Source organism: Leptonotus elevatus, chromosome 10 (assembly GCF_054856555.1).
Source record: "Leptonotus elevatus isolate MCC_2025b chromosome 10, RoL_Lele_1.0, whole genome shotgun sequence".
NCBI lineage: Eukaryota > Metazoa > Chordata > Actinopteri > Syngnathiformes > Syngnathidae > Leptonotus > Leptonotus elevatus.
The window spans coordinates 25,628,641-25,654,263 of record NC_141248.1 but is presented as its reverse complement, the minus strand read 5'-3'; the positions used below and the strand labels follow the sequence as shown (position 1 = coordinate 25,654,263).

At 49.9% G+C, this 25,623-nt stretch overlaps 2 protein-coding genes across 5 annotated transcripts in view; both read left to right on the top strand.

Annotated features, from left to right (window-relative positions):
* The first annotated feature begins 839 nt into the window (after positions 1-839).
* Positions 840-14,876, top strand: nfkb1 (nuclear factor of kappa light polypeptide gene enhancer in B-cells 1). Of its 4 annotated transcripts, none has more exons than XM_086086829.1 (22): positions 840-1,132; positions 2,298-2,340; positions 2,446-2,530; positions 4,429-4,469; positions 4,790-5,112; positions 6,218-6,381; positions 7,231-7,389; positions 8,116-8,220; positions 8,298-8,389; positions 9,145-9,283; positions 9,402-9,542; positions 9,605-9,709; positions 9,911-10,121; positions 10,198-10,306; positions 10,919-11,117; positions 11,826-11,995; positions 12,074-12,176; positions 12,239-12,384; positions 12,553-12,643; positions 12,746-12,909; positions 13,533-13,680; positions 13,754-14,876. In XM_086086829.1, the coding sequence occupies exons 2-22, from the start codon at positions 2,299-2,301 to the stop codon at positions 13,876-13,878; spliced, it is 2,862 nt and encodes a 953-aa protein (XP_085942955.1). In that variant the 5' UTR covers positions 840-1,132; position 2,298; the 3' UTR covers positions 13,879-14,876. The 4 variants fall into 4 exon arrangements, with proteins under 4 accessions (XP_085942955.1, XP_085942953.1, XP_085942954.1 ...); XM_086086828.1 differs by lacking the exon at positions 840-1,132 and having other exon boundaries at positions 2,279-2,340; positions 4,790-4,888; positions 4,961-5,112; XM_086086827.1 differs by lacking the exon at positions 840-1,132 and having other exon boundaries at positions 2,278-2,340; positions 13,533-13,671.
* Positions 14,877-15,451: 575 nt separating this feature from the next.
* LOC147167795 (transcription factor COE1-like) overlaps positions 15,452-25,623 on the top strand; it is a 38,419-nt gene continuing 28,247 nt past the window's right edge. Inside the window, 8 exon segments of the mRNA XM_086086835.1 lie at positions 15,452-15,505; positions 16,712-16,804; positions 17,110-17,574; positions 22,034-22,052; positions 22,054-22,191; positions 22,409-22,472; positions 23,090-23,145; positions 24,148-24,221. Coding sequence (XP_085942961.1) covers positions 15,492-15,505; positions 16,712-16,804; positions 17,110-17,574; positions 22,034-22,052; positions 22,054-22,191; positions 22,409-22,472; positions 23,090-23,145; positions 24,148-24,221 — 923 coding nt within the window. The 5' untranslated portion in view covers positions 15,452-15,491.

Sequence of the window (25,623 nt, the reverse complement as noted above, 5' to 3'; positions counted from 1 at the left end):
TGTTGCCTTCATATTGTTGCTGGAAGTAATAAAAGAAAAAGAAAAACAATTGCTTGTGTATGTATTGTTGTTGTCCACTATGGAGGACCAAAACGGCCAAAATTCAAAATAAATGTGAAAATAAAAACGGATATAAAAAATAGAATGCAAAAATTAAATACAAATGTATTTGTATGGATTATTTTCCATTTCATTTTCGAATGATATTTTTTATATCAGTTTTTATTTTCACTTTTAGTCATTTATTTTGAATTTTGGCAGTTTTGGTCCTCTCGAAGAAACACGAATTTGAAAGTTCAATCTTGTAGGGACAATAAAAGCGGAAGTTGTGGTGCTGCTGTGGTTGATCAACAGGGGGCAGGCAGGAGCCCACCCAGCGAAGATCTTCGATGCGTGTGACGAGCTCACTCTGCAGGACAAAATGCAAAGAGGCCAAATAAAGTCAACATTTGCGGAAAAAGATCAAATTAAAAAAATCAAGTCACATAAATTTGCGTCTCATTTCCTCCGCGCGCCTGACGAGATGACGTCAGCAAGATCTTTCCATTTTTATTTTTGTCACGCTTTTTCGCTCGTCTGACGGCTTTGGATCCTTTTTTGTTGTTTCTTTTTTGTTTCTTTTGTTGGCGTTTGTGTCATTCGTGTGCGTTTCAATCAAATTCAATTGTCCTGTTTTCAAGACGGGGACATTAAAAAACAACATTCACAGAAGGCAATAACGGATATATTGCTTGATATCTAAAAACAAGTGCTTTTTGTTGAAATATTTTCAAATGAGAAGACGTTTTAGTTGTATCTGGACCGAGTGAGACGTCTTGTTGCTTTGCGAATCTGTGCAGCGCGTCACGGGGAATTTCCAGACGGGAAGCAAAAGTCCACCCTTTAACGCCGTCACGAGTCGCCGCATTTTTTTCAAATTGTTGTTGTTTGTCACCGCAGAACCAGTAAAGCGAGTGCGCTCGTCCTACAAGACTTTTGTCTGTTCAAACAAATTAAGAATCCTGCTTTCGGTGCGGCTGAGCCAAATGACGTCACGGCGGCTTGTGACTGCAATGGCGGCGCCGCGCGTGTCAATCAAGTCGTCAGTTTGACACCAACGCCGAGAAGCGAGCGAGGCCGCTCGAGCGCTGAGGTAACGAGTAACTAGTAACGACACGCGTTTCGTTCCTGTGCGCTGTTGACGAACGTCGGGCGGCCAATGTTGACCAAAGTGGCCTCGTTGGACGTCGATCGGCGCAGGCGCGCTCGCCGCTCACTTCCTCCTTCAAGTCGCTTGGAAACTAACTCGAAAGTCGACCAGAAGTCGTCCGAAAGCTTCCAAACGTTTTCACGCGTGAAGGCGGACCACTCGGGGGCCGCCGGTTTGAAAAGCGCCCCGCAGCAAGGCGGGAGGACGAAATTCAAATTTCAATTCGTTAACCGGGCGCGTTGTGGGGGGTCGAGGTCGAGGTCGAGGTCGAGGTCGAGGTGGAGGTGGAGGTCGAGGAAGGCACCCGAAAGTCGATTGACTTCAGCGCCGTCTTCGCTTTGTTGTTGTTTGGCTCTGATTTCAAGCCACTTGCACGAGATGAGGAAAAGGTTCGACAGGCATTTTGCTGTCAACACTTCTTGAAACCTGCTCGAGCTGACTTGTTGCATTTATTCTTTCATTTTTGGCGCAGATGGCAAATACTTACTATGTGCTTTCAAGTCAAGTATTTGGAGGAAATGTTCCTGGACGGAACTCGTCTTGGCATGGATTGTATTCAGGGGCGGGGCCAACGGGGCATGGGCGCATTTTCTCACCTTCAACTTTTGACCTCTTTTCTATGTTCTCTTGTGAGTAAAATGTTCAAATTTGGCGCTTCCACATCATCGCATTGCGTTTTTTATTCACAATTTGTGTCGTGTCCCAACGTTTTTGGAATTGGGTTTGGAGTTCAGCGCTCCCAAACCCGAGAGACGGACGGCGGAGCCGGCGCAGGTTCCATCTCAGAGTTGGGAGCCGGCGCAGGTTCCATCTCAGAGTTGGGAGCCGGCGCAGGTTCCATCTCAGAGTTCGGAGCCGGCGCAGGTTCCATCTCAGAGTTCGGAGCCGGCGCAGGTTCCATCTCAGAGTTGGGAGCCGGCGCAGGTTCCATCTCAGAGTTCGGAGCCGGCGCAGGTTCCATCTCAGAGTTCGGAGCCGGCGCAGGTTCCATCTCAGAGTTCGGAGCCGGCGCAGGTTCCATCTCAGAGTTGGGCTTGTGCATAACAATGAAGTCGTTGGTAACGATGACGTCAGCACGTCTTGTCTTTTTTTTTTCCTTTTCCGGCAGCATGGCGGGAGACGACGATCACTTCTTCCGCGTCAGCAATCAGGTGTGCGCGCATGCGTGACGCGCGCGCGTTCGGTCAAAGTCAACGTGACCTGGCGCCGCCGTTGGTTTTGCTCTTCTTACGTTTGTTTTTTGTTGGCGACGTCAGATTCTGGACTCGCTGATGTTGGAGCCGTCGTGGGAGTTGCCGCGCTTGTCCGCCACGCAATTCAACCTGCCGTCCGCCAGGACAGGTGAGCCCACAGCATCACTTCCTGCCACACAGGAAGTTGCGGCCCTCGCGGATTTGGCTGCTTCAATCAATCAAGCTATCAATCAATCAATCAATCCACGTGATTGGCTGATGAGTTGAGAAGGTGATGGCGTCTCTTTGTGTCTGTTGCTGCTCTCCTTGCCAAAGTTTAGCATGACAGGCACAACTTGGGACTGTTTTCTAAAACGTTGTTCCGTAGTATTTGTTGAATTTTACAACAGAAAGCAACAAAATCAAATGAAAAGCGGATGAAGTGACAATTTGGTGTTTGGGTGGAGCTCGTCAATGTCTGCAAGCAACATCGCAAGTCGAGTTGCGCAAGAGTTCATGTTTGCCGATTGAATATTGCGGCATCGCTCATGAATTAGCAGCTTGTTATCCACGACACGTCTTGCATGGTTGCAACGAATGTGCTTGCAGCGCCACCTAGTGGACAAAGGACATCATTGCGAATGACTGAACAGCATTTCCTCATTCATGAGCCCAGGTGGCAAATCCAGGTCCAGAAAGTCGAACCCCTGCCACTGTTTGGCTGCAGCCCCTGGTGCGAGCTCCCATGGTGCTTGTTTACCTGCTAGCGAGCGAGCTAGCACCTGGAGCCAAAGCCAAACAGTGGCAGGGGTTCCACTTTCTGGACTTTCTGGACCTGGATTTGCCACCAGAGGCTGCAGCAAATGCGTTTGGGTTCCGCAAAAGTTGTCCTTTAGACTTTCAAATGTTTTCCCTTCCAGGAACTGGAATGTCGCCTCCCATTTTTGTGGCCGACTGCAGAATCGCGCTCACTCTTTACGTCCCGCATGCGTTTGTTGCCGCGATTGCAGTTCTTGTTCAGTTCCTCCTCCCTTCGTTTCTTTGACTTTCTTTTGGCGGTTGGCGAATACTTTTGCTGCCATCTTTAGCACGCGGCGTCCACCTCAACAAGGATTTCCCTTTGAAGCCGCAATAACGATTTCAGTTGAGGGAAATCGCTTAAGGAAAACTTTTCCCGAGTCGGAAGCGCAAGTTTGGAATCAAAGCAAAAACACAATTAAGGGAAGCGGCCGGTCTGAGCTCTTTCACGTTTTGGAAAATTCCTCCCCCCCAATAATCTCACACGTACTTTCAAAGTCCAAAATGGATGCCATTCCAAAATGTGGAATCATCTTCTCCACCCTCGCACAAGTTTGACAGATTTCAACTTGTTGCTTTTCAAGCTGAACATCAAATCTGGTTTGTGACGCACGGCAAGTTTGTAAAAGGGAGAAAAAAGAAGCCGCCGCATGTGAACCTCAAGCGATACGCTGCGGTGGCGGGAAAGTGAAAGAAGAGTTTCGTGACGCGGCGGGCGGGCGGCGGCGTCCATCCGCTTTCACTTCCTGTTTGCTTCACACTTTGGTGCCGCTCAAAGTCGACGGCGTCATGAGACTTTTGTCCAACAAAATCGTAAAACCTTCCACCAGGCATCGCGTCGTCGTCTTCCGGAACGGCAAATTTGCAACCAAGTGTTCTTTGGCTCAGAACAAATCCAAGTCCAGAAAGTCCAGAAAGTCGAACGATTTGAATAACTCACTGATGAATGCGGTCGTTACTTTTTTCCATTAATCACATTTTTAAAATGATTATGACAATGTAAGGCTCGCTTTTTTTCATCTATTATTGCTTGCGCGCCAATTTTATTTGAAATGTTCTCGTCTCAGCGCACGAGCATGTTAGCAAATGTGCCACGCAGCAGCTTTTGTCCACTTGGCGGCGCCATCGGCACCTTGCATGCAGATGAACAAATTGAAAGACCTCAAGCGGCGGAACCACAAATGTGAACCTTTGCGAGTCACCGTAACGCGGACGTTCCGCCATGGCGACCTTGTGACAAACGCAACGTTGTTCTGTCTTGTTTGCCAGGCGACGCCCCCTTCCTGCACATCCTGGAGCAGCCCAAACAGGTGCGTGCCCACAAAAAGCTGCGTTTGCCAGCTTTAAGGAAAGCTGACCAAAAGCAACGTTCGCTCGCAAGCCGTTTTGTTTAGGAATTGCAGTTGGGAAATATTGTGGGGACTGATTTGGGCCTCGGGTGTCAATTGCGGGCCTCCGTTGAATGGATATGGAAGGTGCGTCTGCGGCGCCCCCTGGAGGCCGCCAGCACATTTGCTGACATTGCTTCACGTCACGCTGACATCATGCGGCCGCTTTTTTCTGCTCGACTGTCGATTTGCTGCGACGGGATCAGGTGACGGTCGGCCAAAGTTTTGTCTTTTGTGTTCAGCGAGGCTTCCGCTTCCGTTACGGCTGCGAGGGTCCGTCTCACGGCGGCCTGCCGGGAGCCTGCAGCGAGAAGAACAAGAAGACGTATCCCGCCGTCAAGGTAGCCGCACTCCCAAACCAAGATGGCGCTTGGCCGCTCGTGGTCACGGCAACGTTTTTGTGCCCCGCGCAGATCTGCAACTACCAGGGTCCGGCCCACGTGGTGGTCCAGCTGGTGACGGCGCTGACGGCGCTGCCTCGCCTGCACGCGCACAGTCTGGTGGGCAAGCAGTGCGACAAGGGCGTCTGCGTCCTGGACGTGCCCCCCAAGGACGACAACATCACGTAGGGGCGCGCACGCACGCACGCGCACGCACGCACGCGCACGCACGCACGCACGCACGCACGCACAGGAAATAATACTTTGGGATGTTTTGACTATCTTTTTTAATTCACTTTGATTTGATGTCCTTGGGGGAAATTGTGTAGCGCACAATTCAAAAGGTCCCAAAATATCGTGTAATAAAGGGAAACAAAGTCAATCAGTGGATCAACGCCTAATTGACGATCAAATGAATGGATCACTATTTTTGATGACTTTTTTCATGAGCGCATGCTGACGATTTCTGCTTGTGGACATCAAATCTTGTCTGATTTCTGTTTCCCGACAACCGACAACCGACTTCTGGTCTTCGTGTTGAATGCAAATTCAACTTTGACTTTGGATCAACATTTTTGCCAACGAGTTCCAAATCAGTAACTGGCTCATAATTCGTGTTCAATTCAATTATTGTGCTGTTTTATTTTTTTTATCCACTTGACTGATTAATGGACAAGATAATCAACATATGAATGAATTATTCAAATAATGGAGAGTCGTGAACCTGAAGTGTCATCCGGATGATCAATACGGACGTGCGTCGATATCCAAGAACAGTCATTCGTGGACGACAAGCCGCTACTTTTTTTCGCTTGCGTTCGACCCTGCGGCTAATGCAAAGGTGCGGCTTATCCATGGGATCACAAGGGGGCGCACGGCAAAGGAAGCGCAAGAGCAAAACAAAGCAGGTGAGCCCAAATCCAATAAGAGAGACAGAACGAGAGCGAGACCCTCGTTATGGAAAAGAAAATAGCGGGAACCCGCTGCGGGAACCCGGACATTGAAACCCCCGCGGCTTGCAGTCAGGTGCGGCTTATATGCGGAACAGATTCCAGTATTCCCCAAATGGAGCTGGCGCCACTGAAAGTGCTTCGAAAGTCCCATCTTTGATATTCATTAAATGTGTCAACAAATGTTTATTTTTGTTGAACCTAAGATGTAGTTTCGGTTTTTTCATTTTTTTCATTTATTTTATTTTATGAAGTGAATAAAGAAGCTATTTTCCATGTTGTTTTTGTTGTTGTCAACGGTACTCATGTTGAGGTGCGTTTGTTTTGTGTGTTGACGCAGTTTCCCCAACTTGGGCATCCAACACGTGACCAAGAAGAACGTGGCCAAGACGTTGGAGGAGCGCATGTGCCAGGCCGTCCGCATGGGATACAACTTGGGGGTCTCCATCCACCCGGACGTGGATGCCCCGAGCCCCGACGCGCGCGTGCCCCGTCCGCTCTCAGGTCGGTCCGTCCGTCCGTCCGTCCGTCCGTCCGTCGTCTCTTTCTCATCTTGCTGCTCCACAAATTTCCGGACGTGAGCTCGTCTCACTTCTCAACGTCGTCTCTTGACACAACTTTGTTGACGTTTTCAAGCTGTGACGGAAGATCCGGCGGGGGTCCGCCCACCTTTGCCTTTCACACAGTGATGACAAAAGTGTCGGAATCTGCGCTAGCAAAAATTTTGTCCAAATTTGAAGACCATTGAATAGAACATCAAACCTTTGCACATCCTGATTTCATGCTGCAATTCCACCTCGGCCACCGGGGGGCAGTACAATACTGTCCAGTCATGCAGACGCGATCAGAAACGCTTTTGTGTACTATTAGTTTGCTCTTTGCAGAGGATAACTAACACACACCTGCGAATATTGCCTTATTATCTGTTGACAGGCGTGTGTTCAAATATCCGTTGCTTCAACAGTTGTAAAATGGAGGCTTTTGATGCTAACTGTTAGCACGTCAATGGCGTTTTCCGTTCATGTTAGCGTGGAGCCAACAGGCTGTTCGAAAGGCAGCGTGTGTAATTCTCCTTTCCTGTCAGAGATGGCAAGTCCAGGTTCAGAACGTACAAACCCTGCCACAGTTTGGCTTTCGCCCCCGATGCGAGCTCGCTAGCAGGTAAATGAGCACCATGGGAGCGAGCGGGGGAGCTAGCATCGGGGGCGAAAGCCAAACTGGCAGGGTTTGTACGTTCAGGTGCTAGCTCGCTAGCTCGCTAGCTCGCTCCCATGGTGCTGGCTGACCTGCTCTTCCGGCGTTTCCGCGTTCCCCTTTCACACGTTTGGTTGTCTTGTGTTGTGACGTGTGCAGATGTGCAGCGCGGCGCCATCGGCGGCGCGGCGTGCTCGCAGGCCAAAGAGATGGACCTGAGCGTGGTGCGCCTCATGTTCACCGCCTTTCTCCCTGACAGCGACGGCGGATTCACCAGGCCGCTCCAACCCGTCCTCTCGCACCCCATCTACGACAGCAGTCAGTGCACGCGCGCACGCACGCACGCACGCATCGTCACGTAGCACGCACGCACGCATCGGCACGCATGCACGCACGCATCGTCACGCACGCACACAGAGGCCAAGAAAAAATCATCATTTACAAGAAGAATGATCTTTTCTCAGGAAAATCCAGTTAAAAAAAAAAAGAAAAAAAAAGTTTCACAATTGTTTTTGTAGTAATTGCACAAAAAATATATAACGCAAAGTTGCAGAACAGTTTTAATTTTTCACCCCCAAAAATGTAGAATGAAATTTTTTTTCCCCAAAGATTTTTTTTGAATGTTATGTGAATAGCAAAGTATTGGGAAAAAAAATCATTTAAAGAACAATTGTAAGCTTGCAAATGAAAATGTTGCCCAAACACGAAACTTCACAAAACGTTCTTTCGTGAACGACTGGTTTGAATTTCCAGCGGCGTAAATCTTGGAGAACTGCAGGCCGACGTTGCAAATGAGCTCGACTTCATCCAAATTGAAAAGTTTCTCGTCTTCTTACAAGAAACGCGTACGTCATTTTGTCATTGAAAAAAAAGAGAATCATTGACATTTTTTCAAGGGGATTTTTTTTACAATGTTGTAAGAGTCAAGTTGTCATTTTGCAAGCTAAAAATAAATAAAAAGGTTCCACGAATGTATTCTGGAAAAAAAGAAAGCGTCGCATTGACGTTTTGTAAAGTGGTGACTTTTTTCTTCTTTTCCTTCAGAAGCTCCAAACGCGTCCAACCTGAAGATCGTGCGGATGGACCGCACGGCGGGCTGCGTCAGCGGGGGAGAGGAAGTCTACCTCCTGTGCGACAAAGTCCAGAAAGGTCGCGCGCGCCTCAAATATCGTCACGGAGCCTTTGTGAGTGTCACATGACCGTGTGTGCGTGCGTGCGTGCCACAGACGACATCCAGGTGCGCTTCTTCGAGGAAGACGACTCGGGTCTGACCTGGGAAGCGTTGGGAGATTTCTCGCCCACCGACGTGCACCGGCAGGTACGAGCCGTCGCCTCGCAACTCGCAAACGCAACAAAAAAGGCTTCCTTAACAATTGATTGATGGGTTTTTTAAAAAGCCAACTGAAACGACATCTTACCTTTTTTAAAAGTGAAAATGATGTTTTGACGATTTCTGATGACCTTTTTTGGTCTTCCAAGATATTCCATCTTAAAATAAATCAAGTTAATTGGGCTGTCACCATTGAATATTTTCAATTCCTGGAATATTTAAAGTATGTAATTAGTGTTTAATGAGCAACTTTTGTTGTTTACTTGATGTGGTTTAGTGACGAGAACAACAACAATTGCGCAATGCCGGCCAAGACGGCTTGACGTCGTACTCGGCAACTTTTGGCAAAGTCGCTCAGTGACCGCTTTGGTTGCTTGATGGTTTTCCCACGATTGCAAATTTGAATATTCAATACAACAAATGATCAATCTGCTTTCATAAATCCAAATGGTTTATTTGGAGAGGCCGAAATCAGAGCATTTGGGCAAATCCCGCATTACTGAAATCGTTATTTGGGGTCATGGATGAGTTGTCGAATCATTTAAACGTCAAATTCATTTTGACGAAAGTCAAATCAAGCATTTGGGAAACGCAAAACAAAAAGCAACCATCTTGCCGTCGAACCGAAAGCGAGCTAAAGCAATTGAAGAAAGCAAAGTCGGAGCAAGCAGATGGAAAAAAGTCAGCGGAAGTTCCAAGTATTGCAAAGCCGGTAACCGTGGCGACGTGCGGCGCCTCGCCAGTTTGCCATCGTCTTCAAGACGCCCAAGTATCGCGACCAGAACCTGCAGAAGCCCACGTCCGTCTTGGTGCAGCTCAAGAGGAAGTCGGACAGCGAGACCAGCGAGCCCAAGCCCTTCACGTACCACCCGCAGATCATCGGTACCTCATTTGCGCCGCCGCCGACAAACAAACAAAGCCGCGAGGTGTGGCGCGCCGTCATGTCTTGTGCGTTGGTGCGTGCGTGCGTGCGTGCGTGCGTGCGTGCGTGCGTGCGTAGACAAAGAGGAGGTGCAGAGGAAGCGTCAGAAGACCTTGCCCAACTTCCAGGACTTCAGCGGCCTCGGTGGCGGCGGCGGTCTGTACCGAGGGGGGCCCGGAGGTCCGGGAGCGGCAGGAGGGCCGGGTTCCGCCGGAGGAGGTAAAAGCTTGAAAAAGTCGCCGCGACGTCACCGGGGCTGACGGACGCTTTTGCCCCGGCAGGTTATTTCCAGGGTTTGTCTGCCTTCAACTATGGGGGAGGAGCCGGAGGCGGAGTTCGTCCCACCGGCTACATGGCGGGCCTTGAAGGAGGCGGAGTCAAACACGGTGAGAACCGAAACGGCAGGAATTCACATTGAGTTTCTCGTTTACAAAAACTGAAGACACAAATTGAACTTTATTTCTTTTTATTTTTTTGGGGCGTGTGTTCATATTCACTTCCTGCTTCCACATCGCGACCGATTCCGTTTGGGACCAAAACATTTCCAAGGCGCCGTTTGGAATTGTGTGAAAAATGAATTTTTTTAGGAAGTTGTGCCGGCGACTCGGCAGACGACGACGACGCAGATCCCGCCGCCGACGACTCGGCGGGCTGTGCCGCGACACGCCCGCCGCGGCAAGCGGACGAGGACGCGGCGAGCGGCGGGCCCGTCTTTCTGTACGCCGCCACGGGCGACGCGGCGTACCTGCTGGCCTCGCAGCTTCCTGTGATGGCGGCGCAGGACGACGACGGAGACACGTGAGTGCGGCGCGTCGGCGGGCGGCGGCCGGCGTCTGTCAGACGATCGGGTCGTAACGTTGAGCGTGTGCGTCAGGGGACTCCACCTGGCCGTCCTCCACGGCCAGCAGGGGGCGCTGGAGAGTCTGACGCGGGTGCTGCCGCCGGGGGACCCGTTTCTCGACACGAGGAATCGTCTCTACCAGGTGAGGCTCAACATCGGCGCACGTAGACCCAAAAAATAAATAAATCCAAACTTAACTTATGGACTGGCAGCCATTTTGACTGAAGCAACCCTCTTCGCTCCCAGCTGTTTGACTGGATTTGGACTGATTTTGCAAGGCCCGCCCACATCTTTTGCTATAAAAACATGGAAGCTATTGAAAGAAAGACTCGGGTCTCTTCTTTCATCAGGGGCAAAAAAAAAAAATTCATTTGTATATGTTTCCGTTTTGCAGTAATTAGCATTAGAATATAAATAAGTTTCATCGTTATTCACAAGCCTGAAAAGAGCTTGTTGCAACATAGCTCTGGCTGCTCTCTTATACTCTGCTGCCACCCGCTGGCCGGCTTTTTGTAATAACAACCATTGCGTTTAGTGACCCCTTCAGGTCAGAAGCTGCATCAAAGCCTTCTGTGCTTCTGCATGAAAACAAAAACCTATAAATTTGTTTTTGGGAGCGAAGGACAAAGTATTAAAAAACGTATTTATACCTTTTTGGGTTTGAAGGAGTTGAAAAATGCATTCATCAAATAATGGGTCCGTTGTCAAGTCCAGCCAATTGTTAAACGACTGCGCCCCCTCCCACTTTTGTCAGACCCCCCTGCACCTGGCGGTGAGCACGCAGCAGCCGGCGGCGGCGCAGGCGCTGCTGGCGGCGGGAGCCGACCCCACGCTGGGCGACCGGCGCGGCGACACGCCGCTCCACCTGGCGGCGCGGCGGGGGGGCCACATGGTGCGCTTGCTCTTGCGGCATCGCGCCGTCAGACGCAACGTCGACGCCTGCAACGCCGACGGTACGCATCCGCGAGAACGCGCGCGTGCTAGCTAACCTTTGACATCCAGCGGAGCAGAATGCCGCTTTCAAGTGCAATCGCCGCGATTGGGAAGAAAGAACAAAACAAACAAACAAAAACGACCGCCTGCTCGGATTTACATTTGCGTCAGATTAGTGCAATTAATCCAAGTTCAATTTCAATTTATTACACTCCACATTTACAAAATTGGCACCAAAAAAGATGATTAATGCTCATTTCAAATGGATTAAATTAGAAAAATTTGACATTCAAATATTTGAATAAATTTGTTAAATTTTTAAACATGATATCATCTAAATTCTAACTATAATTTTCTTCTTCTTTTTGTTGCACTCGCTCGCTGCAGATTTGAAAGGGGGCGTGTCACTGCGTCACATGACAGTGACCGATTAGCAGAGAGCGCGTTTGACAAAATCATCTTCATCTCATTTTTGGTCATAAACTAAAATGTCGGAAAAAAATCTCCAGTGAAGTTAATTTTCATCTCGCCTTCATTCGTTGACAAATGCTTCTTAATTTGGTGCCACTTATTGTTTATTCATGAGCGATTGTTTTTGTTTCTTTTTCCTGATGCGTGCTTCAAAACATTGATTTGATGTTCGATCAATCTCAAACGCTTTATTGTTGAATTGTGATTTGTGTTTTTTGCACGCGCCGTCCCTTGTTGTGATTGGCTGTCGCCGGCAGGCTTGTGCGCCATCCACGTGAGCGTGGCGTCCAATCAGCTGCGGTCCCTGCGGGAGCTCCTGGAGGGCGGAGCCGACGTGGAGGCTCAGGATCGGGGCAGCGGGAGGACCGCCCTGCATCTCGCCACCGAGGCCGACAACGTGTCTCTCGCCGGTTGCCTGCTGCTGGAGGTAACGCCGCCGCCGCCGCCGCCGCCGCCGCACGCGCCTTCTGATGAGGTGGTGTCAACGCCCGCTTTCGGTCGCCAGGGCAACGCCGAGGTGGACTGCTTCACCTTTGACGGCTCCACCCCCCTGCACGTGGCCGCCGGGCGGGGCTCCGTCAAGCTCACGGCGCTACTCATGGCGGCGGGTACGCACGCACACTCTAAAGCGTCCATCTGGCGCGTGTTGACATTTGTGACCCGTGTTCAGGTGCCGACCCTCGCAAGGAGAACCTGGAGCCTCTCTTCTGCGAGGACGAGGACGAGGACGAGGACGAGGACGAGGGCGAGGACGAGGGCGAGGACGAGGGCTACGTTCCCGGGACCAGCCCCATCAACGTGGCCGCCTCTGAGCAGGTACGCCACCGAGTCACTTTCCTGGCAAATGAGATGCCTTCCATCACGCCGACGTGCCGTTGAGCAAACGGCTTGAAGTGGTTTGAACTCCGCTTCCCAAGAAAGTTGTTATCCAAGCTTTGAGTGCCGATGACGTCACCGGACGTGCTTTGTGCTGCGTGTCGGCAGGTGTTGGAGCTTCTCAACGGCCGCCAGTACCGACCCAAGTTTCCCGACGTGGCTTTCCCGCCTCACGCCGACTTCCCGGAAGGACATTCGGGTAAACGACGCGCATACCGTGTCGATCGATCAATCGATCAATGTGGCGCTCGCGCGTTTGTACGCGTCCTGAAGTCACGTGACGTGTTTGTGTGCGGCGCAGGCGAGCCGGAGCGCCTGAGCGCCTCGCTGAAGACGGCGCTGTGCGCCGCGGCGGCGAGCGAAGGCCGCTGGGAACCGTTGGCCGACGCTTTGGGCCTGGGAGTCCTCAAGGCGGCCTTCGGGCTCAGCTCGAACCCCGTGGGGACGCTGATGGACTCCTTCCAGGTAACTGGGTCACGGCGGGCGCGTTTTCGCGAAAAGTAGCATCCATTGATTCCAAGTCTGCCGATGACAAAAAGGTCAAAGGTGAGTGAAAGCAGTTCAAAGTTGAAAATGAAGCAATTCAAATCACGCACGACTTTTCAAAAAAGAAAAACAAAAAAGAAGCTTTTGAGGTGCCAAAAAACAGCTGTTGAATTTGTCCCACTCGTTGCTGCAGCTGTTGCAGATGTTTGGCATCTTTTGTTTCTTGCTCAGGTTAGGCTAAGTCGAACCCGTGTGCCTCTGCCGTGTCCAGAGAAGCTTTGCGGTTTGTCACAAATTGCATTTTGGCAAATTTGGGAGGATTTTCACTCCAGCATCTTTTTTTGTTGTTGCACTTTTTCTCTCTTTCTCACTTTTTCATCATCATCATCATCATCATCATCATTTTATTTTCTACGACCAGCCTGCCGAGCAGACCCCGCCCCTTGTCTGCCATTTTCTTACGCAACAAACTTGGAAAAAGATTTTGTGGATCTCAAATCTAACACGTTACATGCTAGGCACACACGTCGAACATGTCTTGTTTGTTTCTGAGCTGTTGGTGCGTGCGTGTGTGTGCGTGTGCGCGCGTGTGCGTGTTTGAGGTGTGCGGCGGAACGTTGCAAGACCTCGCGGCTGCTCTGACATCAGTGGGCTGGTGCAAAGCGCTGAGCGTCCTGGAGGAGGCGCTGCGTTGCCGGGACCAGGATGAGCGTGACGACCGGACGGCGGCGGCGGCGGCGGCGGCGGCGGGTGAGCAAAAGCCGGCGCGTTTTGCACGTCTCCGTGGCAACCGCCAAACGGGACTTCCTGTCACCTCCCGCAGGTGGCGACGGCGCAGTGTGCGCTCAGCTGGACCGCCTCGGGTTGGACGGCGAACGTCCGGACAGACGTCTGGACAGTGACGTGTGCGACAGCGGACTGGAACTTTGGGAACTTTCCGTGGCGTGACTTTGCGATTGCTCGCCGGAAGATCCTCGTAGACCGACGGCACAACTTGAAATGCAAACATTTCAAGACGGAGAAGTCGGCACGCACACGCATCGACACATCAAGCACGCACGCACACACACAGCATCAACACGCTCCACTTTGAACTTCAAGTCGGCGTTGACGTTTTAACAGGAAGTGGTTATCCAGCCACTCGTCCCAAAACAAAATGGAGTCGTTGCGGACAAGCGGCGGAGCACGCTGGACTTTTGGACGTTTGTGTGCGTGCGCACGCCTGACAGGGACAGGAAGTCACCTGTCCTTCAAACGCAAACTCGTCGTCACAAGTGAAGATCTCAACTTGCGGACTTCAGCAAGTGATTGGCCACCCCCACCAATTTTTTTTTTTATTTGTGCAACAGTTGACGAGTTGATGCGGGACTTCGGGTGTCCTTCGGGTGCTCGTTCTCGTCTTCTGTCAAATTCTCTCCAACTCTCTTGTTTTTTGTTGTTGTTTATTTTCATGCGTTCAGATCCAGAGGAAGCAAAGCAGCCCCAAATCATAACTCCTCCTCCAGCAATTTTGTCCAGTACGGTTTTCGTTTACAATTGCGGTTTGTAACGTCATCCAAGTTGCGTCATATCAAAGTCATGCAATTTGTTGGTGAAGACGCAAAATGGCAAAAAAGAGGGCAAAGAAAGCAAACGTTCATCTCCAATATATTCTATGAAAAGTGAATGTGCTTTTGGAACGCGCCAGGAAGTCTTGAAATGCGCTCCAACGTGATTGGCTGCCCGTGCGCGCATGGCAACGTTTCACGTGACGCTGTGCTGGACTGATGCGCGTTCGGGACGCTGAAAACCGAAAGTGACTCGATGTGAGCAGAGAGAAATTGTTGAATTTTCTCGATTGTCTGCGAGCGACTGGCCAAAAAGCAGCCATGACAACTTGGCCACTTTCCGACACGTCGTCACTTGCGGCGGCAAAACATTGTTCAATAAAAGTCCAAATGCCAAAACTCGTGACTCACCGACATTTTTTCTATTGCGCCAATTCCAAAAAATGACCAAATTGCAATCTGCCGGCACCCAACGTGCAAGTAAGTACTCGGGCTGCGAAAGCCAGAGTAGCTCTTGTTGTTATTATTTATTTTTGTATGTCATTTTTTGCTTGTTTGTTTGTCGGTTCAAATTCTGGAGTGTCTTCAAATGTCAGATCGATGGCGCGCATCCTTGTGACCACAATGAGCCAATCCAAGCGTTTGTTTACCGAAAGCCGTTTGAGGCATTTGGAGACATGTGGCAACAAAAGCGCAAGTGTTCCCAAATGAACGGTCCCGGTCCAGGTCCAGGTCCCGGTCCAGGTCCAGGTCCAGGTCCAGGTCCAGGTCCAGGTCCAGGTCCAGGTCCAGGTCCAGGTCCAGGTCTTCTTCCAGAAACCAGCGCTTTGAACGGCGTCCAAAGCAGCTCTTGCGAACCAAAGCAGAAGACATGGCGTCCTTCCTTTGCCTGCAACTGGCAACCTGGCAACCTGGCAACTTGTCACTGGCAATCTAACGAAGCAAGTGAATGCAACATTACGAGAGGCGTTCACGTGCCAACCGGTCAACCAGCCAAGGCCTCCATTTGTGCCGATGCTCCGTCCCAGGTAGAGCAAATCGCCTTTTTCCCACTTCTGGGAAAACATTTGGACTCATTGAAAGTCAAGCTGGGGAAAAGTCGGTTAAGTCGACTTAAAAATAGGTCGACTGAAAATAGCTGCCTCGAATCTCCGCATTTTTCGACACGGACTTCTTTTCTTTTTTTTGCCGAAGCAGACAAGAAGTTATTAATGAGCTCACTTAAAGCAGCTGCACTTTTTTACTCGTGAACTATTGTCGAAACGTCGCCTGTAAGTCACTTTTAAAACATTATTACACGTGTCATGTAGATATTGTGATGTATGTGCAAACTGAATCTTAGTTTAGGTTGACTTGAATGATAAATCACTAGCGCGCTATTGCTAATCGCGATTGCTAACCGTTTAGCGTAGGCTAATTTTGTTTTGTTTTTAATAATGCTCACGCACAACATATATCAAATATTTAGCAGTTATGTCTTGTTTGTCTTGTCTTATTTTCTTCTTATTATTATTAACATGTAAAATGTCTTATTTGGAAAAAAGCTAAGCAGAAATGTTGCCCAATTTACTGTTCAGAGCCTGAAAGTCGATTAATCACTTATTCAAATATTGATAGCTTAATTCAATCATCAATCCGTTGTGGATCAAGCAATCAATTGTTGCACCTTTGAAGAGTAATAATAGCGACGATGGTATTTGTAATATGAAGGCTTTGTTGAGTATTTCTTTGTACATTTGGGACCGCGGAGCCACTGCGGCAGTTCTCACAAGAGCCACGAGATGGCGCTGTCCTCCCTTTCACAAGTCAAAAGCGGACCTCAAGTGTTGCTTTTCTTTCAATTGTAAGGAAGGACGTTGGCCTTTTCCAAGAAGGCAAAGTCCAAGAGATGCCTGAGATGGTTAAATGTTGAAATCAATCATGAGTTTTATTCCTAACATGACGAACAACCATGACTTGTTTCATTGTTTGTTTTCTGTGTTTGAATGTGAAGCATTTGTCCATCCATCTTTCTTCCTTTCTTTCTTTCTTGTTGAGTCCACCTGTACTATTGACAGGTCAGGAAAAAAGATCCACTAATGTTGGTTCCGCTGGGAAATGTCCAAAACCGTGCAAAGAGACGTTTCATGCTTTCATGGAAACAGGACGGACGTTCGGTCTGCGGCCTCAAAACCTTGTTTTCAAATCGTCTTCTTGCTGATTTTCAACTTGTACGTGTGCCTTTTTTTTTGCAGCGTGCGCGGAGCCCCGGCACAGCGAGCAGGCCGCGACGTCCAATGGGAGGCCGGGACGGCGCTCGTATTCAAACGAGGCCACCATATATGGAGGTGAGCGCACGCCCCCTCGGGTCCCGCGGGAGATCCGAGCGAGCGTCTCGGAGAACGAGGAAGAGGAGGAGGAAGGAGCTCTCCTGCGGGACGCCGTGTGTGTGGGGGGGATTTGTTAGCACCAGTCCGCACCCCACCGACACCCAACCCGCCCGTCTGCCCCCCTCCCCCTTACCAGCCCCCTCCCCATTGCTCCTCCTCCTCCTCATGGTGTATTGGACCTCCTTTTGAAGGCGAGTGTTGTTCTATCAAAGCTTGTTTGTGTCTTTGGACTTTTCCTGCGGCTGCCGGTCGCCTTCATCCAGACTCTCCCGGCCGGCGCCCCCCTCGCCGCCTCCCCCCGCACACAGCGCTCGCACCGTCGCAGCCCACCTCCGGGTCCCGTGGGATGCCCCGCCGCTCGGCTCCCCCCGCCTTCCTCCTCCTCCAAGTTGGCGGCGTGGCGCGTTGAAGCTCTCAAAGATCTCCATCATCGCTCCGGAGGGATCGCACCTTCCGGACTCCGGCGTGGATCGAGACCCCCTGGTTTGGGGAACGTCCCTCCGGTGTGCCCCGCCCTCCCACCGCCGTGCCTCGCCGCGGTCACCCGGGCGCGTGACGGATTACGGCGCCTCTTCCTGGTGCGGGTCGGCCGCGATGTTCTCCATCCAGGACGGCCTCCCGCGGGGGGGCCTCGCCATGAAGGAGGAGCCGCTCCCCGCCGGCATGACCCCCGTGCGGTCCTGGATGGCCGGCGCCGGGATCCTGGACGCCAACACGGCCGCGCAGAGGTCAGACGCACGCACGCACACGCAACATTTCAAGCCACCTCGCGGACGTCCCAAAAGTCCATCAAACGGGACATTTGGCTCGTTTGGATTCTCTCCGATTTTTGTCGACTTGTCAGCGTCGCGCACAAAGTTTTCAATTAGCTGTGATGACAAATGAACTTTGAAACGGCGACAAATCGTCAACGGAGCTCATTGAAAGGTTGCCTGGTCGTCGTTTACGTTTTGTTTGCGCCATTCAAAAGAAACGACGCGTTGATGGAATCGGCCTTAAAAAAAAAGAAGGAGGCAAATAAAATGAGGACGTGACGACGACGAGTCACATTTTGCAAATGAATTGATTTCATCATTTGTCGTCATGAATCCAAAAAAGATCCATTTTATTTCATAATTCTTGGGAATCAGAAGGAACGTTTGACTAAAAAAAAAAGTCATCTTTTTAATACAAGTGGCTAAATTGTAAATTCCACAAATTTCCTATTATTTATGATATCACGTAAATAAGTGCACATGGACATAATTACGTGTATAATATACACATTTGTTGCATATTTATTAATTGTATAAATGGATGTGCATGACATCTATATATTATAAATTGACTTTGCGTGTGTGAGACAATTTTCAAACAAAAAGTCTTATGAATAATTTATGACAACATATCTCATCATAATAATAATAAATGTCATTCAATGTCTCACACGCACACGACACGCACACGACATGCATGTCATCGGATGCACGTGTGTGAGTTTAAAAAACAAAACAATTGTTTTATAATTGCCATCATCACTAAATATTTAATAATACAGAACTTCATATTTCATTGATATCATACGCAATTCACGTTTGTAATATTTCTTATTGTCATGTGAAAATGATCAGAAGAATCTTTGGATTTAAAAAAATTAATGAATGAAATTATAATTGACTTGAAGCGGTGACAAACAATCGACACGCCGATCGGAAGGAAACTCAGCTTTTAGTCTTCATATGACGCACGAAACAAAATCTTTTTCCACAACGCAAGCTGCGTGCGTGCGCGCGTGCGTGCGCGCGTGCGTGCGTGCGTGCGTGCGTGCTCGTCAGGTCACATGACGAGCAGGCCCTCCGATGAATGCGAATGAGTTGGAGCGGTCGCCGTTTTTTTGTGTGCGTCCGTCGTGCGAAGGCAAGCCGGCAAATTGTTTGCGTTGTGTTGCGAGTGCCAACGGGCATCCGATTATCTGAATGCGACAAGCCGCAAGGGCCGAGTGCTCAACACGCCATCGTCCCGCTTTGGTGAGTCGAGTTTGGAGGGAAAAATAGGGGGGGGGGGGGATCCGCGTGTGCGTCACACACTTCCCGTAAGGCGGGAAGGCCGCGTCAAAAAAAAGTCAAAAGAACAAACAAAAAGTGCACAAATAGAGGAAATGGTTTCAAGTCAAGTTAATAATAAATAAGACTTCATTTCAGTTGAGGGTTCAAACAAACCGCAGTGAAATATGCTTCATAAATAAATACATTTCAAATTGAACTTTGCAGGACAAAAAAAATGAGAGCTTCACAAATATTGCAATATACATTCAAAACTGTCAATCAATATAAAACTCATGTCAATTGAGATCACGTGAATGTGGCGAAAAAAAATGGTGGCAATAAAAGTAATGGAGGATTTAAAAGTAGTGAAAATGTCATGTTGTGGAAATCCAGCACAGCAAAAAAGAACAATCAAAATTAAAAGTCAAGACAAGCAACGCAGCTTGCATATCATCATCATCATCATCATCATCATCATCATCATCATATTTAGTTACGTCAATGTCGGAAGCTCATCGTTCATTCCTTTGCGATCTGTTGACTTCATTCGGGAAAATCTTTCCTTATTCTTACGTACTCGTTCTGTCAATCAAGTCGCGCAAAACAAAATCACATTTTGAAAAGTCAACAACATCCAGAAAACATCAACAAAATCATCGTTTCCATGCCAACAAATCAATCAACCAATAAATGAAGGCAAGTCTTGCGATAAATCAAACAAGCTGAAGGAATTCCAAATCTTTGTGTGCGTTGAAATCACATCGTGGCGGGCGGACATTTTCTGGCTTTTACACTTTAGCTTTAAATTGGCTTTTGCTTGAGGTCAGGAAATGCACGATGTCCCCACTACAGATGGAAAGCCCACGCGTGTGTGTGTGTGTGTGTGTGTGTGTGTGTGTGTGTGTGTGTGTGTGTGTGTGTGTGTGTGTGTGTGTGTGTGTGTGTGTGTGTGTGTGTGTGTGTGTGTGTGTGTGTGTGTGTGTGTGTGTGTGTGTGTGTGTGTGTGTGTGTGTGTGTGTGTGTGTGTGTGTGTGTGTGTGTGTGTGTGTGTGTGTGTGTGTGTGCGTGTGCGCGTGTTAGCAAGCCATTCGAGCGTGGTGGCGGTCCGCCGTGGCTTGCTGGTGGCAGTGCCGTCAAGGAGTGCGTGTGTGTGTGTGTTAATGGAGCGTGTCATTCCTAATTAGGACACGCCCCTCGCCAGAGTGGTCGCCGTCATGCTGCAATTAACAACTAATTGCTCTTCGGACCACACACACTCACGTACTTGGACTTGGATAATTGTGAGGACATCCGTGGACATAATGCATTTCCTAGCCCCTCCCCTTAACCCCAAGCGTGGAAAATGATTGGCTACCCCCGTTCCTGACCCGAACCTCAACCAAAACCCAATTCAAACCTCAACTCTAAAACCAAGTCTTGACCCTCAAAAACAGGTCTTGAGTTGTGAGGACCGGCCAAAAATGTCAGTCTGTCTGCTGGTCCTCGCAACGTAGTACGTACAAGTACACGCACACACACGTGTCTTGAACAAGACCTTTGACACGAAGTCGAAAGTCGTGTTTGAAGGCGTGTGCGTGTGCGTGTGCGTGTGCATTTTTGAGGTTGTGTGAGCGTTTCACGTGTTTGGTTTGCATTTGCATGTGATTTGCGTGCAAGCGCAAAGCTGCCATTTTGCGGGTGGGCGTGTCCTCGGAGACACGCCCACCCGCCGCCGGATCGCCCCGCGTCCGAATGTTGCCACTCAAGTTTTGCGACGTTTCATTTTTGGGGGGTTTGAAATTCATTTTTTCTTCTTTCAATGCATTGAAAATGCATAAAAAAAAGAACAAAAGTTTTGATTGATTTTTTGTGTGTGAAGAAATCAAAAGTGTTTTTGTGTCTTTCAATTCAATCAGTGGCAGTTTTATGCCATTCAAGCAGTTTTTCCTCAAAGGGGGGTGCCCCCTCCCCATGAGACAGTGTGATGCTGCTGGGGGGGGCATGTGACCTTGTTTTTGCTGGTTCCGTGTCATTGCACATCCACTGCAGTAGGTGTCAGCGTTGCTGTCGTTAGTTGTTTTTCTGGCCAACATTTGTATTCAAAATTTCAAGAAATGCCAAAATTAAACGCAATGAAAACGCTCGAAATTCGAAAAAGGGCCCCAAAAAAGTTTGGCTGCTTAAAGGAGGTTTTGAAGCGTATCGAAAAAGAAAAAAGCGAATTTTGGCGATGGAAGCCGGTTTTGCGAATAACCACCAAGACGGGTTCCGACGTCACACGCACGTTCGTAGTCACAAAACAATGTCGGACGATAAAGTAAGAATGTTGGGGGGGGGGGGGGGTCGCTTGGGGGACAACAAATGATATCATTTCTGGTTATGAGGAGGCAAATTATTTTCTTCTTGCTGTGCGCGCGTAACGGAAAACATCTGAGAAGGTTTCAACTTTTAGTTTTTGAAAAATCGATTTCATTAAAATGTCGGGCTCCGTTTTGTGTTTCAATTTATTTGCGTTTTCGTATTTCAGATTCGATTTGGATGCGCTTTAAAAAGTTGTATTGATTTTTGCTTGACTGCTCGAACGGCTTCCAAAAAAAAAAGTGTCAAAAGCGGCAAACACAAATGAGGCTAATGTGTGTGCGCGCTCGCGTTTATCCAGCGTGTGCGTGCGCGTGCGTGCGCGTGCGTGCACGTGCGTGTGTGTGTGCAAAGGTCATCTCGCCTTTAATGGCTGTTGTGGGACTCGGGAAGCGACCGGCGCCTCCCGAGTCCCAAACGTGAATAAACAGCGGCAGCGAGGAGAGGGGGGGGGGCCCGCGGGGGGTCGCGGCAGGCCCGTCACAAATGTGCGTGCGTAACCCCTCCAGCATTTAATTTCACATTTTAGAAGCCGTCCATGTTTTTCTCCGCTCGCATGACAACAAGCAACGTCGTCACACATTGCGCAACAAATCAAGTCGTTTTCTTGTCGGTCAAAATGTCTCGCCGTGCCGCCATTTTTTATTGTCAGACGAGCCCTCCGTGGATTTCCGTTGACCACGTCGCCGGTCTTGCAATTTGACCCGCGCCAAAAAGACGACGGAATGTTCAAGTCTTCCTCATTCGGGGACGCCTTTGACTGGTTGCTTGACTCAACTGTGTGTGTGTGTGTGCGTGTGTGCGTGCGTGTGCGTGTGCGTGTTAGTGGCGTGGGTCTGGCTCGGGGCGCACTTCGAGAAGCAGCCGCCGTCCAACCTGAGGAAGTCCAACTTCTTCCATTTCGTGCTGGCGCTGTACGACCGGCAAGGACAACCCGTGGAGATCGAGAGGACGTCCTACATGGACTTTGTCGAGAAAGACAAGGTGTGTGCGTCGGCGTGTGTGCGTCAGCGTGTGTTTTGAGTTCACCTTTTTGTATTGTTGATGTTTTGTGTGTGTTATTTTCGGTGCAAGTTTTGATTTTGTGAAAGTTGCGTGAACTTTCTGTTCTCGTTGTCTTGAGTTTATTTTGTGTGTTTGTCTTTTTGTCTGTGCGTGTTGTCGCCATGTTGCTTTCTTTTTGACGTTGTTGTTTGTGCAGGAGTACAACGGCGAGAAGACCAACAACGGGATTCATTACAGGCTGCAGCTTCTTTACAGTAACGGTGAGCACGTTCAATGCGTTCAAAACGTTCGTTGTGTGTGCGCTGCGCGCGCTTCGGCGGTCACGCGCTAGCAAGATGGGCCGTCACGGAGTACGGCAGTGCGCCGCTTAGAGCAGCGTCAATCACAACACGTCTCCATTGACGTGGTTGACATGTGACGGACGGACGGACGTGTCTGCACTCTGCACGCTAGCTTAGCAACAAGCTAACGTAACCCTTTCATCTGATGTTCATTTCCACACGACAACATGAAATTTCACATTGTAAAGTCAAAGATGTCCGAAAAGCGGATGCTCGCCAAACGGCGTCCACGCGGACCTTCGATGTCGGAGGACGACGACGATCGAATGCTTGTGCCTGTCCCGATACGTCGCTGGCGCGGGTGGAGGAAAAACGGCAGCTTTTGAAATTCATCAACAAAAAAGAAGTCAAATCCACTCTTGGAGATTTCTTTGCTTGCAATGTCAAAGCATGAAAATGTCAATCATGTTGTTATTCTCACCTGGAAGGACGCATAAAAGGTGCGTGCGTGCGTGCGTGTGCGTGCGTGCGTGCGTGCGTGCGTGCGTGCGTGCACGTGCGTGCGTTTTAGCATCTTCTTCTTTTTGTTGCTGCAGGCATCAGGACGGAGCAAGACCTGTACGTGCGCCTCATCGACTCCATGACCAAACAGGTGGAGCGCAAGCCGGGCAATAATAATAATGATAATAATAAAGTCTTAATGAGCGCTTAACGATCACACGTATTCAAACGCACCCGATTGAAATTGACAACAAAAACAAACAACATTTCAACTCAAGTCGGATTTGTGTTTTTCTACCTCAGCAGCCTTCGCGAGTAATCAATACCTTGAAATAAGACCAATATGGGCCTGATAGCAAAATACTTAGCCCCCCCCCCTTTTTTTAACGTGTGAGGTTCATCGAGCAACATGTTAACAACTGCACTTGATTATTTATCATCAGATCCTTACTAAGCAATCATCATAACCTGCAACACTCATTTTTTATTGTCGTCATAAACTTGAGCAGCTCCTCAACTCTGGCGCGCACGCACACACACACGCACACACACGCGCTCGCACGCGCACGCACACACCTGCAGTGCTGTCAACATGTTAGCCATCGATTGTGGAAGCGGGCGAACGCAGCGGCCGCCGCGGAGCCGATCAATAATCTTCATGTGGCACCGCGCGGACACGCTGGAGGACCGCGTTTCACGCGCACGTGGACACGTGCACGTAGACACGTGCGACCTCACGATGCTCGACAGACACGTCGGCTGGAGTCGCCACCGCCAATCGATGAACGCCGCTTACAAGATTCCCGGCGAATGCGCTTCGTTGGCGAGCGGTTGAAAAAAACAAAACTCTGCTTGGCCGCCGTGTGCCGAAAACTCGGCACACTTCTTAAATCAAGTCGAGTTTGCATTTAATTGGCGAAACACCCGAGGGTTCGTCAGCCGCTTTCATGAAGGACGACGAAATGTGTTGTCGTCAAGAGGCGCAAATTGGGACGCGTTAGAAGGTCAACACGTTGACGGAACGAGGAATTGATGACCGAAGTTGATTTCCATCAATTGAACCTTTGGCTTTTCTCTTGATTTCTAAAAAGTGCCTGCACGAATTCCTGTCCTTTCATATCATGATACAACTTTGTGTTGTTTGTGTTTTCAGGCCATTTTGTACGAGGGACAAGACAAGAACCCGGAAATGTGCCGAGTTCTGCTCACGCACGAGATCATGTGCAGGTACCGCCTTTCTTCACACTCGCTCCGCGTGCGTGTGCGTGCGTGACAAACAGCAGCTGTCTGTCTTCGTGGTGTTGATGCGCCAATCAACACGTTGACTCCGACTCGTTAACGCTCATTTGCGGCTTCCGCGCAACAATCTGACGCGCGCACGCGACTTCTTTGCATGTGAAGCCAAAGCGTCGCCACGGCAACAGATGCGACACCTCAGCAGGAGCGCTCGGGATGCTAACTTTGACCTTTGACCCTTGACCCCTACATCGGACTGCATGCCAGCTGGGGGCTAAACCCGACCCCAGAACCCCCCCCCCCCCCAATTCCTGAACGCAACCAACTGACAACTGTCTGTTTGCACCCCGCTCCGTCCGATCCCGCGCCAAACGTGCTTGACGCTACCTGCCGCAAAACCAGCGGCAAACGTTGGTCTGCTCGTCAGCCGCGTCCGCGCTGTCGAGGAAAAGACGCGTGTGGCCGGCGCGGCTGACAAATGAGCAAACGCGCTAAAACGAGGCTTGCACCGCACCAAAATCAACATTTTTTATGTCCTCCAAAATTCAGCCCTGAGGTAGAGAGAGAGAGAGAGAGAGAGAGAGAGAGAGAGAGAGAGAGAGAGAGAGAGAGAGAGAGAGAGAGAGAGAGAGAGAGAGAGAGAGAGAGAGAGAGAGAAGAGAAGAAGAGAGAGAGAGAGAGAGAGAAGAGAGAGAGAGAGAGAGAGAGAGAGAGAGAGAGAGAGAGAGAGAGAGAGAGAGAGAGAGAGAGAGAGAGAGAGAGAGAGAGAGGAGAGAGAGAGAGAGAGAGAGAGAGAGAGAGAGAGAGAGAGAGAGAGAGAGAGAGAGAGAGAGAGAGAGAGAAGAGAGAGAGAGAGAGAGTAGAGAGAGAGAGGAGAGAGAGAGAGAGAAGAGAGAGAGAGAGAGAGAGGAGAGAGAGAGAGAGAGAGAGAGAGAGAGAGAGAGAGAGAGAGAGAGAGAGAGAGAGAGAGAGAGAGGAGACGAGAGGTAAGTGTGTGTGTGACCTTGACAGGCAAACGGTGCGCCAAGAACACGAACACTGGCACGGGCACGCCAGCGTCACTCATTAGCGTGCTCGCGGCGCGAGGGGAAGCGTGATTAGCGAAGGCGTCGGACGGCGTGCCAGGGTTTGTTTTGCTCTTTGGAAAAAGGCGGGAGGCCCGAGGGGGAGCCGAGGGGTGTCCCCGGGGGGGCGTGGCTGCGTGCTGGCGCGGCTCCTGGGGTCCGGCGTGTTGATGACACTTCAGTGCACTTTGTCAGCACCCGCGGGTGCGCCCGCCCGCCCGCCCAGCCGTAATTGGCCTCGCTGGAACTTTGGCTAATGGCGGCGACACGTAAACACGCAATGAGCACATGAATGTTTCATGGACACGTTTGGGCGACGGGCGTGAAGA

Bases quoted from the DNA above. Each gene is read 5' to 3' on its own strand.
- nfkb1 (XM_086086829.1), top strand. From the start codon at position 2,299: ATGGCGGGAGACGACGATCACTTCTTCCGCGTCAGCAATCAG. The intron at 8,221-8,297 runs GTCGCGCGCGCC...TGCGTGCCACAG, and splicing joins GTGCGACAAAGTCCAGAAAG to ACGACATCCAGGTGCGCTTC. The intron at 8,390-9,144 runs GTACGAGCCGTC...GCGCCTCGCCAG, and splicing joins CCACCGACGTGCACCGGCAG to TTTGCCATCGTCTTCAAGAC.